This window comes from Hydra viridissima, unplaced genomic scaffold (genome assembly GCF_058129835.1).
Source record: "Hydra viridissima isolate aposymbiotic clone 2 unplaced genomic scaffold, HvirCarnegie_v1 scaffold_12, whole genome shotgun sequence".
NCBI classification, from domain to species: Eukaryota; Metazoa; Cnidaria; class Hydrozoa; order Anthoathecata; family Hydridae; genus Hydra; species Hydra viridissima.
In genome coordinates this window covers 2131809-2151636 of record NW_028324311.1, presented here as the reverse complement: position 1 = coordinate 2151636, position 19828 = coordinate 2131809, and the positions used below count along the sequence as shown (strand labels likewise).

Sequence of the window (19828 nt, the reverse complement as noted above, 5' to 3'; positions counted from 1 at the left end):
CACGAACAGCCGAAGGTATGAATAAGATTTTCTGTATCTTAGCGAAACTCAAAAGAAAAAATCCGAATTTTAGGCTTATTAAAAGTAATTTAAGAATTTTTTTTTTTAAATCATCTTTAATAATTTGTTCATCAAGTTTTAAAACCCCATTAACCGGGTTATTACAAATATTTAAGTATGAGTAAAAACCTTGTTGAATGTTATAGTATAACTCTTAGTATTTTAGTTAGATTTTAAAAAGACAAAAGTAAACAATAGATTTATTTGTAATTGCAAATGCAACAATGAGAAGGAAATGTCATAACAAAGAGCAGGAAATGTCATAACAAAGAGCAGGAAATGTCATAGCAATGAGAGGAAATGGGATAACAATGAGCAGTAAATGAAAAAGAAGAAGAAAAAAGTAAGAAAGAAAGAAGACTCAAAAAAAAAAAAATAAATAAATAAGGAAAAAGTAAGAAAAGAAGTAAGAAACGTAAGAGAAGAAGTAAGAAAAGTAAGAAAAGAAGTAAGAAAAAAGATCCAAAGCCAAAATATTAACAAGTGCAATGCCTCATATGATACTATTTTGAAAGTTGACCCCTTTAGCACTGGTATCTGGTCAATGACTGGACTGTGGATAGTTGTAACTTGCAGTATGCCTTTAAAATAACTTGTGTTTCAATTCATGCTTTTGAAATGTGTTGTACTCCAAATTCTTTCTTTAAAAATGTGTTGAACTCCGAATAGCCCTTTTGACACTTCTGATATTGAAAAGCTTAAGAATACTAGGAGAAGGTTAAAAATAGATAAGAGATTATTTTATAACAGCAAAGCTTAGTTTAAAAACAAAATATTGCTGTGAGAAAATTGGGGAACCAGACTATCGCACATTCCCATTATCAATTAAGTACTCATAGCTGATTCAGAATAATTAAACATCTAATGAAGATCCATCGCTAAATTTTGAGGTGTTTAATTTAGAGCAGTTAAATAACAATAGCAATCCATAGTATTGCTCCTTAAAGAGCTTTTTTGGAACAGCACGTATCACTTGATCAACAGGAATTTTTGTCTGCTGCCGGTGAGGCACCGCATATAGCGTACGAAAACTCAATCTTCTAATCATACAATATAAACATGGTAAAAAGGTACTAAAAGCCTTTTGAGCTGGTGTTCTTCGAAAATGCTCTAATCGAGTCAATCTACCCAATCGAGTTGAGGATGTAAAGTTGGAAGAAAAATGTTAGGATTAGAGGGCTTTAAGAGTCATTGAACAAGCGCCACTCTTACACGCCATACACCTTTGAAATGTCTCTGAATAAATGTTTAATGTAACTTTTGTCGTTATTTTTCTGATCAAGTAAAATTTATAAAGAAAATAGGAATTTTTTAACTGACTTGTAACGCAAATCAAGATATCCAAAATAAAAAAACTGATAACCAATTTTGTTGGAATAACATTTAAAAAAGATTTGTTTGCTCAAAAAACAGTTAAAATATCTAATAGTAAAATGGAGGTGTAGATCATCCACCATTTATTTTATTGAAATATAATGCAATTGAAATCTCAAAATTCTTGTACTTAACTAATCTTTCAGTGTAAAACTGTTCCAATCATAAGAAAAAAAGAGCTGTAAAAAAAATCATCTGAATTTTCCCTTTGTATTGGAAAAGATAATTTACTCGCAGCTTTTAGCATGCTTTAAGGAGAACAATCTGCAGTATGATCTGTAGTCGAAAGTTTGTCCTAAAGGATATCCGCAGATCTTTTTGCGCCGATCTATATATGCAGCAAACTCTGCTAACTTATGATCCGATGATCATAATAAAACTACACAAAAAATTTAACAGCAAAACCAAAAATCGCTTTTATTATCGCATGTATAAAATTGTCCTGATTATCGCATACCAGTGTTGCTATTTACGTTCAAAAAATAAGAAAGGTTTAGTTTGCTTATGAGACTGCATATCGTTAACGAAGTATCGAAAATAACCCATATTTGTTTCGATATTGAGTTTTGATATGAAGTCGATTAGATATCGTTTGGATTTCGATGTTAGCGATATCATTAATATACCGTATCGTTATTAACGATAATATTGATTTAAATATCGGTTTAATTATTAACGGTCTTTTCTTTTTTTAAATATATAATTTTACATATTTAAAGATAATTAAATCAATATAATCGTAAATATTTGTCGAGACTTTTTGATATTTTACGATATTTTGGATTAGATACAAGTAAATGTTAAGTTAAAAATATCATTTTTACTTTTTTTGCAAAATATTTTCTTAATCTATTGATTAAAGTATTGATAAAAACTAATAACTGCCAATAATTTTTTAATGCCATTTTGAAGATTAAGTTGTTGAAAACAGTCCAGTCGGTTAGGAGGACATATCAACTGTTTGTTTATTTTTAAAAACAAAAGCAAAAACAGTCAAAAAAAATTGTTCATTTTTTGAAAAAGAAATATATTTTTAAAGCAATTATAACAAGTGTGGTCATTTCAATTAAAAAAATATTTAGGTTAGACTATTTTTTTAACTTACAATTCGCCGCCGCTAATTGTATTTAAAACGTTTTCTTAATAAAAAAAAAAACTCTGGGATTAAGCAGGTTTTAAGACCTTCTTTAAAGTACAAAAGACGTACAAAATTAAGCTCTTGAAAAATTGTTTGTTTTTTTTTGAAGAAAGAAAACTTTAGTTCGAAGTATTATAAAAATTGTAATTGAAGAAAATTAAAAAAAAAAACAAAAAAAAAACAAAACATTTTGATGCTAAAGCCAAGGACAGAAATTTGGAATCACTTTGAGGAGGAAGTCAGAACTACATTTGATGGAGAGCGAGTTGTTATTGCTAAATGCAAGCATCGTTCTGCAATTTTTAAGGTGGTAGACAGCAATTACATGGTCCTTTCTATAATGTTGAACTAAAGGAAGCTCCTGCACCTATAATTGCCTATTCTGGATTGGCTACACCTATAAAATTGGACATTGTCACTGAATAGGAAATGTTCGAAGAAGACCCAGGGGTTGTTACTATGGACATGCTGAACTTTTGGTAATCAAATAAAAACAAATTCCCTATCCTTGCTCAGGCTGGTTAAAAATGGTTGTGTGTGCCTGCTTCCTCAGTATCTTCAAAAAGAGCTTTCAGTGTTGGTGGTGCAATTGTCTTTTGCAAAAGAACAAAATTGCAGCCTTAGCAAGTTGAAAAATTGTTATTCACTCAGCAAAACTCCACTAAGGTTTAGATCAAAAGAAATTGACTTCTAACCAATCAGAATGAAAAAGAAAAAGAAGAAAATTGTTTAAAGAGGCTTCTACCAAGGACTTTTTTCAGGACTCTTCTGCTTCAAGTTAGAGAACTCTTACTTCGGTACTTACAACAGTGATTAAAATTGATAACTAACTTAATTTGGCCAATTGCTTTATGGCATCAGTGGTATACTTCACTGCCTAAAACTGATAAGATTTGCCCTTTGGTAATTTAGTGATTTCAACAAACCTTGTCTTCGGAATTTAATTTTAATCTTTAAATATTGTAACGTTACGATAAATATCAAAACTTTATCGTAAGTAATTTTTTTTGGAAACGATATAACCATTATATCGCGAGGTTAGAATTATTTTGTTCTATCTCCAATTTTAAAAGTTGGGAGAAAATGAGTTATTAATTTTAGTTAGTAATAATAACTTTAAACAAATTTTACTTTTAGAAAAAATCAAAAACTTTCTCCCAACGTTTAAACTTGGAGATAGAACAAAATAATTCTAACCTCGCAATATATCGAAACGAGCGATGCGCACAACCTAGTGTCGTATCCCATCGAAACAAAAAAGTGTCGATATGCAGATGCTTAAAATTTAATATTGGCATAATTATGACAATAAATTTATTATGATTGTTCTGTTTTTTTTTATCTTTTGATTGTTCATTTGTTTGATAAAAGCTGTAAACCAAAAGAACTCCGTAATTATTCCTTTATTGGTAATTCTATTTCACGCTCTCATTGCGTTGTATTTTGAATTAAGAAATTATAAAAATTCTAACTTCATCTAAGACATTTTTAATTCAAAATAGTTATCAAAATGTTCCTTCTTTTAGGCCAAGAAAATCTATGTTTTGATATTTTATCTATTTAATATTAATTATGACTTATTATTTTTTGTGGATAGCCAAAGCTTAATCATTATTTTTTTATAACTCGTTTTGTTTATTTGTCCTTTCTAATTTGCATTTTGATTCTTTTACAATTATATTTTTAGCTTGTATTATTCTTTGCTCACTATAATTAAGCTGAAGACTTTACTGTTGAAAGTGATTACATTGAAGAAATAACGTTGAAGACATTACAGGTATGAAGTTTTCGCAAGTAACTATAACGTTTTAAATAACTTTCACTTTAGCTAAGTTTCAGTTTAAAAGTGTAAAAAATATTTTCCTTCAAAAATTGATTAAAATAATTTTTATATGTTATGTAACTTCTGAAGGATAAAAATAAAAAGTGAATTTTTTTGTTTGTTTGGAGGGCAGTTGTTTTACTGCAGTTGCTGCAGCTTATAAAGGCTGCCGTTTAGAATAACGAATGCCCTGACCCCAAACCCTAACCCCAGCATGATTATTTGCTTCAAATTTTCAAATTAAAGTTTTATGACGTGGCAGTTGTTGCAAGTTAAGTATTTATCTTTTCCATTCGTTGTAAAAATAAATCTTAGAAAAATTTTTAATTCGAAAGTTTGTAAAAGCAACGCTGTTTTTCTGCGACACATAATTTTTTAAAATATGAGACTAAACGAAACTAGGCCTACGTCTACAGTTTCCGTCTTTACGTTACAAATTTCTTATCATACATTAAATGAATGTAGGACTATGAGGGCGTTTATCAAGTTTTAATTTTATTAACCTAGAATTTATTTACCACTCAAATGTGTCCTAGAGGACTACTTGATTTCTTGTCTAACCTAAAGTCCAGACCACACTTAGAAGAAAAGGTTTCAAAGTAAGTTAAAATTTTTAAAAACACGTTTTAGAGGCACACTATGTAGACTGGTACACAGTGTGATGATATGTGTAGAAACTTAATCAGAGCTCAGTAGAAAGTCAAGTTAACTAATCTTGCAGAGACCTTTAATAATCTTTATCTTAATCTTTTGATGTACACTGTTGAAGGGAGGAATTTTTCCTCAACTTGAATGTTGAAATAAATTTGCCTTTTCTCTAGTCGGGCATTTCTTTTCTTTCTTTCGAAATTTTAATTTTAATGTTAACGAAACATTTTCGGCTAAAATATCGATAAAAGTTTTTTATTGCGTTTGCGCAGAAGTATCTTGCCATCGACACGGTATTTCTGCACTAGCGCAATATTAAAAAATATAAAAATATCCATACCGCGTTTTGAAAATAAAATCTTTTATAAATAATAGTAATATAATGAAATCCCATGTTTTGGAAATAATCATTCAGATGATATGTAACTGATTTATTACATCAAACAGGCTCGCTTTTGTAGATTTTTCAAAAAGAGAGCATATCGCGTTTTGAAAATAAGATCTTCACATATAAATCTATCTCTATTCTAGAAATCATACTTAAATGGGGAATCCAAAAAAAATACTGATATTTGGATCATGTGGTGTTGGAAAGACATCTCTTTTAAATATTATTACTGGAGAAAATCACAGCACAAGTAGCAAAGCTACAGGTTGCACATTTGAAACAACATATTATAGACCTGTTTCGTTTGGAGATGACATCTATGAATTCATTGATACTGTTGGTTTGAATGAAGGTTTACTAGGAACAGTATCTAATAAAGCTGCTGTATCAAATTTGATTAACTTAATATTAACAAACAAAAAAGGATTTAATTTACTGGTTATGGTTATCAAATGTGGTAGAATTGATGAAGCTGCTGAACATCAATATAACTTTTTTTTTAAAAAGCTTGTAGGTAAAAAAATTCCAGTTATTTTGGTAGTGACGCACTGCGAGAATGAAGAATCTCTCTCTGCATGGCCTGAAGATAGATTTAACAAATCTGCTCTTGAAAAGTATTCGATGGAATTTTCTGCGATAATTGGACTTGCTTGCGGACAATCTAAAAATTTAGCTGTGGAATCAGAATTGAAACGGTTACGGATAGAATCAAAAGAGATCTTCCTCAGCTCGATCAAAGAACATGCTCTCGATTCTCCGAAAAAAATATTCCGAAAAAGTCCATTGATATTGTTACGTAGGACTTATCAGTTTATTGCACATCTGATGAATTGGTCGCCTTGGAGTGGAACACTCTCTAACCTTATGACAACTCTAGGTTTTAGTGAAAATGAAGTCTCGCAAACAGAAAAAAGTTTGAGTGAAAATGAAGTCTCGCAAACAGAAAATAGTTTGAGTGAAAAAGACTGAAAGTGAAGTTTGTATCAATTTTTAACCAAAAAAATAATGAAAAAAATATTAATAGCTGTTTAATATATTTTTTTGATAGTTTGAGAATCTGTTGCACAAAATTGCTTCATTATATTGGGGCCTGGGAAACAAAAAGCAAATTAAAAAAAAAGAGTTTATAAACCTTAAAGCTAAAGTTTTGAGAAAAATGTGCTCAAATAAAAATAAAATGCACTAGGGAGATATATTTGCGATATATTTATTAACATTGAATCATTCTCCAAATATTTTTTGTTTTTGAATAGTTCGCAAATTTTATTTGAAAAGTTTAGAGCAAGAGACCCTATTGTGAGGACGGCCCTATCAAACAAGACGTTGGCAAGAACCACGATATCTGTCCTAAACAGGAGTTTCGGAAAATAATTTCTCTTCAATATTTTAGTCATTTCACTGATGTACATTTGTGGACAAAATAGTAATTTATACAGGGTGCGGTAGCAATTTGCGAACTTTTTAGAACATTTTTCAAAATGAATTTTTAAAGCACATAAAAATCATATTCATGGAATATAAGGAGGAGAAAAGTTGAAGATAAATACTTTTCCCGCCTTAACATTCAATTAGGTTTCCTTGTTTTTTTTTTATCACAGCCTCAAGCCTTAGACGGAAGGACTGGCATATGCTTATTGTATAGTCCCTTGACATTGAGTTCTAAGCACGGGTAATTGATGACTTTACTAACTTGACACTTGAGTGGGCCTTTTTGCAACCCTTACTCTCAACTACGTTCCACACACTATAGTCAAGGGAATTCAGGTCAGGGCTGGATAATGGCCAAAATTGTTTGGGCAAAAAACTAGCCAATATTGTCTTGAAGATATTTTTGAGTTTTTCTGGATCCAAGACAAGGTGGATTGTCCTGTTGAAAAATTTCATTGCTTTCTAGCAGCCTTTTTCAATTTTTATGAATTCATGGCGCCACATAGCGTTTTAGTAAGCTAATATACACATCAGGGGTAACTTTTTCTTTCTCTTTGATGTAGATTGGTGGACATTTCTCTCAATTAGAAGCGATGATTCCTAGCATCATGATGGACTGAGGGTGCCTGATGTGACACACAGGTGGTGCTTTGTCACTCTTCTGCAAAATGAATCTGTCATTACGCCTATTTATCACACAGTCAACGCTAAAAGGTTTTTCATCTGAGAAAACTTTAACTGTTTACGAAGCATGGCTTTTTAGCTGATTCAGAAGATTCTTTGATTGTTTCAATCGTAAAGTTTTTAGTCTTTCTGTCAAAATTTGACGTGAAGGTCGGGCCACACTGACTTTTGCAAGTGTTTTTAGAGTTCTTCTGTCTGTTCTCTCATCAATATTAAACAATTTTGCTGTCTTTCTGATGGATGCAGTAGGATTCTTTTCCACATACTTTTTAATCTTTTTTGTGAACTTTTTATCAACTTTTTTGTTTACTGAAGAAGGCATTTTGGCTCTCTTAGCACTGTCACAATTTTTTACCTTGTAAAATGTAGTTTTAGATACTCCAGAAACACGAATCACTCCACGTGTAGGCAAACCCGCTTGAATCAAATTTAAAACTTCGGTTCTTTTGGCTTTAAAACTTTTAACTAAGATGTTTTTTCTTCACAACTTTATTAAAATTTAAGACGTTCATTGAATATTAACCAACAAAAACAAATTTACATCACAAAACCTAGCCAAAAATTAGTTCGCGAATCGCTGCCGCACCCTGTTTAATAACAGTCAATGATAACAACTTCATTAAAATGTAAATATAAACTAATAATTTTAGGTCAGTGGTACAAACATTGAACGTTTCAGAAGCTTGAAAACATTGAAAACTTGTTGAAAAGTAAAAAGAGATTTTTATGTAATTAGAAGAATAGAAAAAGTTTGAGTCATCTACAAATAGAAGAAGTTTAGAAAATTTTTTTATCTAAGTACAAGTTGATTATATACATTAATGTATCAAGATAGGTGGGACGCCTACGGTACATGTTATTCCAGATCGGTGAGAAACTTTTGGTAAAGTTGTTTCTGTTTACAGTTGCATTTCGTGGATCAACTAATATTCGGAAAATTGGTTGCAAAAAGGGTTGTCCAACCTCCACTGAATTCTATTCAACTTAAATGAGTTCTATGCTCATTCCAGATCATTCTTTAGTTTTGCTTGAACGTATTGATTACAGTTATACTTTTAGAATTTTCCGAAAAGCTGTATATCCTAAAATGTTCCTAAACTTATTCTCATCCGCACAAGCTTCTCATGAGGTCATGTCAAGCGGGTGCCCAATTCTACAAATATTTCTTATGCTCACCTGTAACGCGTTCATGAATTCATTAAACTCAGCATCAGATAAAAAAAAACCTGACGCTGGTGAGGCTGAAATCCAAAGTACTCTCTAATCCTCCATATTGACCTCTCCCCTAAAAATTATTAGAACAATCGATAACAAAATGAAGTAAAAGAAATTTCAAAATGAACAAGAAAAGGAGACAGGAGATCAACGGGTTTCTCACCTTTCAGAAGAGATTGACATTTCACAAATTACTTTGTCATGATTAGATTAGATAAATCACTTTATATGGATTTGTTTAGATTCGTAGTTAAAAATATCTAACGCTTTCAGGTTTAAAATGCGTAGAACTTGAAACTTGATTACGCTTTTAAACTTGAATTTTAAAGCAAAGTCTTAAAAAACTTGAACATTTGAAAACTATTTACAGAATTGCAGCTATAATTTCTCCCCAGCGCTACTTTCACTTTCATATGTAGCTATAGAAATCCTCACTAAATATCAAACGTTCATTTAACAAACTCTTTTAACTAAAATCCTTGTCTTATTAAGTAAATCTGTATGACACTCCTCTGTCTTTTGAGTATTTTAAAGTTTTAAAATAATTCTTAATAGTTTTTATAGACCGTTTAACTATTTAAAAAAAAAAATTTTTTTAAATTTATCATATTATCATTTATATTTACTAAGTCATCAGACTAATCAGGGGTTATCTTCATTACACTCAGTATAAAAATGCGAAAGCTGTTATAAAACCGAGCAACAACGTTGATGAGGTTATTTCATGTTGGTATTATTTGTAAGAGTAGCTTATTGTATCAAAATTTTCAAGTGGGAAACGGATTTTTATTGCAACTTTTGGAAATTAAATTTGATAAAAGCAACAATAAAAAAAGTTTTTGATTGCGGCTTTGAAAATGAGAAAGAAGAAGAGATTTTTTTTCCAAATCAATTTCAAATACCAGACGTTATTAAAGCTGACTATGAACAGACTTTTTTTTATCCTGGAACAATGAAGTATTGGCGATTGCGTTAAAATTCTTGAGTTTTTAGGCTTAAAATTAATGGGAAAATCCCTGTGGTATATTTTGATGAGACATTTTGATTAACATGCAATGCGTATGTAATGCATCTCCAGTGCTTTCAATTATTTAGAAAGATAAGCGCATTACTTGTTTTTTTTAATTTGAAAAAGAATTTTTAAATAAAACATTCGCATGCAACACATTAATTTTGACTGATTTTACAAAATTTTAAAAACAATTGGTTGAAACTCAGTTTTTAACGAATCCTTGTTTCTGATCTGAATTTATTGATATTCCTATATATATTGCCGCAATTGAGCCACCTTTAAAGACGCTTTAGCCAAAACTGGTTATGTTGGATTTTAATCCGGTGAGCGAGTAGACCAGCGGAAAAGATTTTATTTTCTTTCTTCAACTCTTTGAATTTAAAAGAGTATGGGAAAAGGCTTTAACTCTTTCAAACTGTTACCATTTATTTCAATAAATTAGCAAGTCAGCAGATATAAACATGCAGTTCTCTACTGCCTCCATGAAAAGTTACTTTTTATTCAAGTTCTGTAGACTTTTCCAAAAAACACCTTCTTGTAGCTTTGATGATAGAAACCGGTTGCTTCACTTTCGTGAGTGAAAACTTTATTTGTTTAATTATTCGAATTTCATCACAAAACGTTTCTAATTTTTATGTTATGTTTTATTATTTTTTTTTTTTATCTTTATTTCTTTGTGAGTTATGTAAAGTTTGTGAACTAGCGGCAAAATATTTCTCCTTGTTAAGACGATCCTTACTTATTGTTACAAGAATCGCCTTAAGCAAGGAGAAAATGAAAACGTAAACAGATAAGCTTTTTATGGCTGTTGTCATGATAACTATGTTATGGATATTGTACTAATACCACTCTTAAAAGAATTTGCTTGAAAGTGAATATTTTTTTTACAAATTTTGAGCAAATGGATTGTTGATGGTGATTTAATTTACAATATCAAAAATTCAATAGCAAATCGCATAGTTCCATCTCTGCAATTATCTATTGCTTAACGAGGCATTTTTCTTTCAACGACCTAGGGCCAGTATTGTAAAACATTTCGTGATCGTAGCACAATCTAACGGTAGCTGGTGCGCATAATAAGTTACTAAATATTTATAAATATAATTCTAATGTTTTTTGCAAATAAGTAGAGATTTTGATTAGTTTTCAAAGTAATAATTTCATAAAAGTTTTACAACGTTGATTACGTTGGTAAATTGTGCAAAACTTTTGCACAATTATTCAGCAAACAATTGTTTTATTGCATTAACACTAGAAGCCCCTGGTTATTATATGCCTATAAACCCTAAAGTAGATTGATCGATCCAGGTTAATCGCAACTTAACGTACATCACTTAATGTGTTATGTAGTTTATTCCTTTTTCAGTAAATAATATCAAAATAAGTTATAATATATCAATTTTTCAAAGTTAATATTTTGGCTTCGGCAAAGTGTCAAAATCGTGTTTGGATCAATTGATCCTTCTTGGGGCTTCTAGTGTTAAAATATGCCAAAAACTCAACATTCACAGGATATTTTGTTGCACCCCTTTTTTTGCTGCATTAAAGCACAACTAAAACCTGTTTCTCTCGTAGGAGACTTCATTTGATATCTGAAAGATAAGAAAAGGTTATAGCTAACAAGTGAAAACGCTTTGAAAAATCATCAGTCAAGTTTTTATTTAGAATAATTTCTTTTTTTACATAAAAAACAGCGGAAATTTGTTGAAATACGAAAGCGTATATAAAATCCTTCATTAATTGGTATTATACAAATGAAGTTTCGTATGATTATTGCAAGTTAATCGCATGATCCCTATTAAAGATAACACATTTAGTTTTGGTTAACAGGAATTGTTTTGATTTGTGCATTGGTGTTTAAACTGAAAGCATTTTTTTTTACATATAAATGTAATTTTGCAGTTCAACGTGTTTGTTAAAAGTTCTTTTTGACAATTAGGTTTAAAATAATGTCAATCGTTTTCCATTTTTCGTAAACTAAGCAAAGTTTTTCTTTCGTTAAACTCAGCAAACTTTGCTTTCGTTTAACAAAAACCGAAAACTTTTTGAAACTTTCTTAAACTTTCTTTAATTAGAATGGAAGCTAAAAAAGTGCTGGTGTTTGGATCGAGTGGAGTTGGAAAGACAACCCTACTGAATAACATTACCGGCCAAAACAACAAAACAAGTAGTGGCGCCATGGGATGCACATTTGGAACAACTTACTATGACATTGTCAGAATTAAAAGTACTGACTATCAGTTTATAGATACAGCCGGTCTGAATGAAGGATCGTGCGGCACCGTTCCTTCAAAAACTGCGTTAACAAATCTGATCAACTTAGTTTTGGACAATAAAACTGGCTTTAATTTAATGATTATGGTTATAAAATGTGGAAGAATTGACGCAGCAACAGAGCGTCAGTATAAGTTATTTACAAACCATTTGGGATGTAATATAGTCCCAATCATTTTGGTAGTTACATGTTGTGAGGGGGAAAACTCTCTGTCGGCGTGGAGTGAGAATGAAGATAACAAAAAAGCTCTTGCTATGTATGGAATGACATTTCGGGCTGTAATTGGCACATCTTTTGCTACATCTAGAAACACAAAGATAGAGTCAGCTTATAGCCATTTGCGACAAGAATCAAAAATGAGCATCATTAACGAAATTGAAAAGTATTCTCTGAGCTTTCCGATACGATTAGTAAGAAGTGGTGTGCTTGAGGTGGTTCGTCATGTATACAACTATATTGCCAATATTTTTAAATGGCCACGTTGGACAAGTACACTCAGCACTTTACTAATTTCAATGGGGTATGAGATAGATGAAGCTTTGGAGACAGAGAAAAGGTTGTCAAAGGAGAATGCAAAATCTTTAGGAAGTTAGTTCGCTATCGGAGTATAAATTGTTATTGTCTAAACTTTGCAGACATATGTAGCGATAATTTTCAGAATGATTTATTTCAAGAAAATATAACTAATGCCACTTTTTAATTATTGCTATTTATGTGATTTTAACAAGCATTTTATTTTGAATAATTACAAAGCTTTTCGTTCGTACAACTTGATATAAACAAGTTGATCATGTTTTAACTTGTTATTCAATCTGTTATTATCAAACCTAGTAGCTGAGCTAAGAGCTAAGAGGCAGACGGAGTATATTATGAACCCAATCAGTCCAGCTTTTACAGGGATCTGCAATCTTTATGCTGTGATAAAGATTGCAGATCCCTGTAAAAGTTTGACTCTTCCATGAAAAAGATTAACTAAATATTAAATCATCAAAAAAGTTTGTGTATCACGGATAGTCAGATACCAATCCCTCATAAAATATGATAAAATTGAGGTTGAATCTTGATCTCTAAATATATCTTTGCTCTGAATGACTGTGGAAGTGTGAGAATTATTATTTTTCATCTAAATGTCTCACTCTATGTTTGGTGTTCCTTTGAAAGTTATTATTACAGCGCGACGGAAATTTTTTCCAGCTTGAACTTAATCAATAAGATGCTTAATTAAGAAGATACTTAATCAAGAATATTTTTAATCAAGAAGATATCTTTTAAATATTAGCTTGATAATGAATATGTGTTTGTGTTGTTAAATAATCTTTAACTATGTTTGTGGCGTAGATTGAGAGGTTCAAATAGGATATTGGCGCATACTTTGCGATAATTTGATAACTTTGTGTGGATAAAAAGTACAGTAGTTTTAATAATATATAGGAATAAAATATATTTTGCTTATAAAAAAAGACCTATGTTTTTATCTTTTTGTGTTGCAGTTGTGTTTTCCACAAAAGAACCCTAAGAAACTTAGTAAGATGGGCTCAATGCAACAACTGCAGCTATTCTCTTAGATAAGCTCTTCCAATAGTTAATTTTTCAATTTTTAACAAAGGAAGAATGTTTTCTTTTTTGACCTTTTAGAATAAAAGAAGGTACATTTTTTGCATCTAATGGCAATTTATTTGCCTTGAAAAGTGTATGCTATACTTTTTAAGTACAAAATGTGCAGTTTCAAGCATTTAATTGACGTAGAAGAATAAACTAATTTTTTGCATTTTATTAAAGTTAGGTTGTGCGGTGGTTTTTTAAAGGACGCCATTATATTTTGAATTTTTTTTTATATAATTTCATGCATAATTTTTGGCATAATTTTTAATTAAAGTCACGCAGCAATTTTATGAGTTACAAATACAGAAAACTTAAATTAACCAGGAAAAGTTAATTATAAACTGTTAAAATGGAGCGGTAAACATTTGGTCTATATGTTCTGAACATAGTTATTTTAGTGGTTATCTGTTCTAAGGGTTTCTATTTCGAATAAAAACTTGTTAAGTTGTAATATAACTTTGTAAATGTAACTCTAGCATATTTTATTAATTATTATATTATATATTATTTATATATTTTGTTAATTATTATATTATATATTATTTTATTAATTATTATACTATATATTATTTATATATTTTGTTAATTATTATATTATATATTATTTTATTAATTATTATATTATATATTATTTATATATTTTGTTAATTATTATATCATATATTATTTTATTAATTATTATATTATATATTATTTATATATCTATAATATAATTAGTACAGAAATGCTTAATGTTTAATGTTTAATGTTTAACGTCGTTTCGTCATTAGTTACTAGGCTTTGAAAGAGCGCGTTCTCAAAATGCACGCGGCCATTGAAGAAAGATCCATGAAGCGAGTTAAAACTTTTTTCCTTTTGGAATTTAATTATTAGTTTAGATTTGGAATTTAATTATTAGTTTAGATATATTACATAAAGAATCATATTAAGATAAATAATCATCGTTAAGATCATCTTACAATTGAAGTAAGTATATGAAATAGTTATATATACATTTTTATTAGATAAAGTAGAAAGGATTTAAATTTTTATTAGATAAAGTAGAAAGGATTTTAATTTTTATTAGATAAAGTAGAAAGGATTTTAATTTTTATTAGATAAAGTAGAAAGGATTTTAATTTTTATTAGATAAAGTAGAAAGGATTTTAATTTTTTTAAATCGTTTATATTTTGTTTGTTTTAGTTTTTCTTTGAGCAGTTTTATTTTTGTTATGTTATTTTTTAGAAGGAAAATAGGGGTATGGATGTTATTTAAAGTTATACTAATGCTATTTCCATAAAATGGTTATTACTACTATGAAATTTCTGTGATGCTATTAACTATTTTTGTGCTTTTTTAGAAAATCTAGAAAAATAAATTAAAATTTTGTGCCAACACTGACATGGCATGCCACATGTTATTGTGTGTGAAGGTTAAATTTTGTTGTGAGGATTACAGTTCTTATGAAAAAAAAAAAGAAGGTAAAGAGTGCTGTTTGTAAATATATATTTTGTTTACTTTGATCTTTTTAAATTTTCTCGCGTCATTTTTAAAATTTTTGTTTGTACATGTTTATTGTTTGCATATGTTTTTTTGATATGTATGTGTATGTGGTAATAAGTGCTTTATAGTTGTTTTATCAATGTGTTTTTATAATAATGTAAAGTGTTTTTTTTTATTGTTTGTGTATGTGTTAATATGTGTTATATAATTGTTTTAAAAATGTGTTTAAATATGTATATAAGGTATACATTTAACCTTATATATATATTTAAACACATTTATTGAGTTTATAGTTGGTACATATGTTTATATTATGTTGTTTCTGTGTTTTCAAAGTGCTGTGACTTGGTAAATGTGTAGAGCAAGGTTTGTCAACTTTGCCAGCCAAGTGATGTACTTTTAACACAGGGTTACATGATAGTGTTTAGTGTCAAACTTTTACTGCTTAAGGTCTAGCTGTTTTCAAGCCTTTGTTATTAATTATGCTAAATATACATAATAATGTATTTTAATAACATTTTGTGTAATGTTGTTACTTATGTTTTGTTATATATGAATGTTATCTTACTTAAGTTATATTATAGATACATATTATATTAACTTATGGTGTGTGCTATTGTTGTGTGCTGTTGCTGTAATGTTTTTTTTTGTTATCTTTTGAGTTAATAGACATTTGGCTTATCTTCATGTTGGTGTCTATTGTTAAAAATGGTAAATAGGTAATTTTATTAAAAATCACTGCTTTTAATCATTCACTAAAAGATAATATAAGTTATTTTGCCATATATACAATTTGTTTTATCTCTATTTGATTTTTGGTCTTTAGCGCTGTTTACTACATGATTTTGCTATAAATATTTTGGAATCATGATGTTCCAGCATAAATTATTTTGTAAAAGCTAACGTAAAATAATAATATTTTACAACTACTACTCTGGTAAATCACAACAGCTTTTCTCTATAAGGTACATTGATTTTCATTTTTTGTATGTTATATTTTTCTTATTTATTTACTTATTCGTTACATTTTTTATTTTAGATTTATCAGATGTGTTTATGTGGTATAGAAGAACAAAATATTGTAAAGTTTTGTGAATTTTTTAAAAACATTTACTAAAAATTTTTTTTGAAGAAATAATATATGTTTGCAAAAAAGGGTTACCAACGTTTTTTTTTTTTTTTTTTTACTCAGATATGACATATGTCAAGTGTAAATTACTAAAATAATGTTAAATAATTGTAACTTATTTAACCTCCTTCTTCCTTTTTATTTTATTCTTACATATAGTCTAATTTTTTCAATTTGAAGGGGTTTTTTCTAAAAGGTTATTAGTTAAGGTTTCACTTTAAATTGTGGAAAACAGCCACTATAAATTAACAGACCGACCATAACCCGTATTACGGGTTGCTTATTGCTAGTTTTATTAATTATTATATTACAAATTATTTGTATATTTCATTAAGTATTATATTGTATACTATTTATATATTTTGTTAAGTATTATATTATTTACTATTTATTCATTTTATTAATTAATATATTGTATACTATTTATATTGTTTATTAGTTATTACATTTCGGCCATTTGGAAAGTAACAATATATATTTTTATACTGTAGAATATACTTAGATACAGTAGGGGAAAACCTCAATGAATGGGACAGTTTTTGCAAAATGCTTTTTAAACGCAGATAAAATTATTTAATATATATATTTAAATATGTTTGATAACCACCGACTCTTGCTCAATGATATAGTAAAAAAAAAAATTGGATTTACATTTGGCTATTGGTAAAAAGAGAGTTTTATTGGAGCATGGCATTTGTCCCATTCATTAAGTATGTCTCATTGAATGGGACAAACATAAAAGAATTAAAAACAAACGTATTTATTTCAATCATTTTTCAAATTAGTTTATTAATTGTAAATGTAGTTAAATATATACATGCATAAAGACCACACAAAAACTATTTTTAACTTTAAACATTTTAACTCTAATTAAATTTCAATCAAAGTAGAATTTTCTCATTTTAGAATATTATATTTAGTTATTTTTATTTAAGTAAAATATTGCAAAATAAGAGTGTGTAAATAATACCCATTACCCATGGGGATAAAAGTAAGGAACTGCAGCATCCCTATGCTGAGCTGTAAGTAATACTTTATTAAACTAATTTAATAGGTAGTATTTTGTCCCATTCAATATGCGCATCACTTTATCCAAAAATGATTAGTCACACCAAAAACACCATTATTTTAGCTTGAGTGTTTTACTCACTGTAGTACTAGAGATTGCTATCTATTTAAGCATGGAATTTTATTTTCCATAACTTCAAAAATTGCTGCAAAATCCGAAAAAAAAAACCATTTTTAAAAATTACTTTTTACATTCGAAAACACAATAACATCCATTGTCGTTACGGTCATAGAGCAATAGGATGGATGAGTCGGTCAGTTGAATTCTTGTTTCTATCACTCTTTGTTACTGGAATTTGAATATCCTTACATCGATGCTTCTACAAGAATCTGAGTTTGTCCCATTCAATAATTGTCCCATTCATTAAGGTTCTCCCCTATGCTTAAATTTTTGAAGAAATGGGAATTAGTTGATTTGCAATACATTTGTGAAAAATAGTTGTTAATTAATCTATAATGTATTGTTGAGCAAGGTCATTGGTTAACCTATAATGTATTTTTGAAGAATGACTATTAGTTAATCTATAACATATAGAAGGTAATAAACATAAAAAAAATGTGTAAAAAATTTTCGAAAGGTAACTTACCGGTTAAATTAGCATTGTGATGGATAAACCTGGGTGGATGGAGCACATGGTTACCACACACTAAAGTTGGATATTCATATCTTTATCCAGCTTAATACTTTCCAAAATTTTTGTAGAATTAGGGTTTTAAATAATAATTACCCCTCTGTAAATGGCATGTTGATGACGGACTTTCTTAGCAAAAGACCTGCTTTCTACAGGATTTAGTTTATTTTATTATTAAGCATCTTCTTCTCGACTTGATGTTTCATCAACCAACCGATAGAACCTCCACATTAATGATGAATCAGCAACATTTACCTCCTTAGATTTTTTCAACAAACAGCAGAACGCAGATAATTTTATTATCATCATTAACTATTTTATCACCATTATTAACTATCATTGTTATCTATCATTATTATCTACTACTATTATCAACCATTATTATCTGCCATTATTGCTAATCATTAACCATTATTGCAAAGCTATTCAGTCAAAGCTTGGTAAAACCTCAGCAATTACATTAAGACGAAAAATGTTCTTTCAATTGCAGGCTGTTAAACATAATGGCGCATCAAATGTTACACAGATTTTTGTTGTAGAATATGGTTATTTAAGGTAGGATATGGATTATTCCCAACTTCTTAAGTTAGAATCTTGCCAATAACTTGATGAAAATTTTGAAAAAAATATTATTTTAGTTGATTTGCACAGTTAAATGTCGTAGAATTCATCAATAAAATTTTTCTTTTCTTTTTAGAAGCAATAGGAGAAGATCCTAAAATCTTATCTCAAGCATCTCAAACTATTATCTAAAGCATCTCAAACCATTATCTAAAGCATCTCAAACCATTATCTCAACCATCTCAAACCATTATCTCAACCATCTCAAACCATTATCTCAACCATCTCAAACCATTTTTAGTCACATATAGTAAGGATCTAAAATCTGAACCCCATGGGAAACAAACAAACAAAGCGTGTCAGTTTAAACCTTGCTTTAGTCAGATTCATAAATCTAGGATGCGAAAACTGTTTTTTGTGAAATTTCCTACATGATGTTTGAGCTACAAAGCGCCCCTTGTCTCATGATTAACTAAGATGCACTGTCTTTTCTTTGTTTAATTACTTTTCTTGTTTTCTTAATTAATATAAACGTTCGATTAGTATACACTTGACTAATATACGCATTAGTATACACTAGATTAATATACGCAGTACTATGGCTTTAAGGGAGAATCGCAAGCAATAAATTGCAATCTTAACTATTATCACCATAATTAGCATTTTATCATGTTATCCAAGGGTAGTCTTTATTCAATAAATATCAAACATTTTGATGTATATAACTCTGTTACCAGACAAACTATGAGAAATGGCGCTATAGAGTTATGAAAATGGTGAAACCTGATTTTGAGTGATTTGTAGATTCTGGTATTTTTATTAGCGACAACAGAGTATAGAGATTAATGGTAACTTAAAACTCAGAGAAATAGAACGCCACTCATAGAACACCACTGTGTGTGTGTGTGTGTGTGTGTGTGTGTGTGTGTGTGTGTGTGTGTGTGTGTGTGTGTGTGTGTATGCGTGTGTGTGCGTGCGTGTGTGTGTGTGTGTGTTTGAAATTATTTTTTTTATTTTGAAATTTTAAAGTCGATTGAGCGAGACGTCTTTAAAAACTTGATTAAACACGTTTAAAGTTTTTGGTTTATTCAATTTCTTAAGTACATTTTAATACACATGTATAAACAAACGTTTAAAATTTTTTTGGTTCGAGAAGTTTTCTGTAAGAACTAAGTAATACATAATTTAAAAATGAGCGGATATCCTTTTTAACAATAAAAAACTCAATTTGCGTGACATGGCATAAAGCTTATTCTATTTAACTTACTGCTGCGATTTTAACGCATGCGCTGTCTGAATGAAAAAAAAG

At 29.3% G+C, this 19828-nt stretch overlaps 2 protein-coding genes and 1 long non-coding RNA gene across 5 annotated transcripts; all 3 read left to right on the top strand.

The window, feature by feature from the left end:
* The first annotated feature begins 4054 nt into the window (after positions 1-4054).
* LOC149880713 (uncharacterized) lies at positions 4055-8858 on the top strand. The gene is made up of 2 exons (XM_090069144.1): positions 4055-4349; positions 5574-8858. The coding sequence occupies exon 2, from the start codon at positions 5587-5589 to the stop codon at positions 6397-6399; it is 813 nt and encodes a 270-aa protein (XP_089925270.1). The 5' UTR covers positions 4055-4349; positions 5574-5586; the 3' UTR covers positions 6400-8858.
* A 2987-nt stretch (positions 8859-11845) lies between these two features.
* On the top strand, positions 11846-12637 carry LOC149880712 (uncharacterized). Its single transcript, XM_090067865.1, has one exon. It carries the CDS (start codon positions 11846-11848, stop codon positions 12635-12637), a length of 792 nt encoding a protein of 263 aa, XP_089923991.1.
* A 1824-nt stretch (positions 12638-14461) lies between these two features.
* LOC145190919 (uncharacterized) lies at positions 14462-18495 on the top strand. 3 transcript variants are annotated; one of them, XR_016446032.1, is made up of 3 exons: positions 14462-16094; positions 16169-17280; positions 18449-18495. It is a non-coding gene; the product is annotated as an uncharacterized LOC145190919 (long non-coding RNA). The 3 variants fall into 3 exon arrangements; XR_016446034.1 differs by lacking the exon at positions 18449-18495 and having other exon boundaries at positions 14719-15840; positions 15956-16094; positions 16169-17863; XR_016446033.1 differs by lacking the exon at positions 18449-18495 and having other exon boundaries at positions 14732-15848; positions 15956-16094; positions 16169-17863.
* The last annotated feature ends 1333 nt before the right edge of the window (positions 18496-19828 follow it).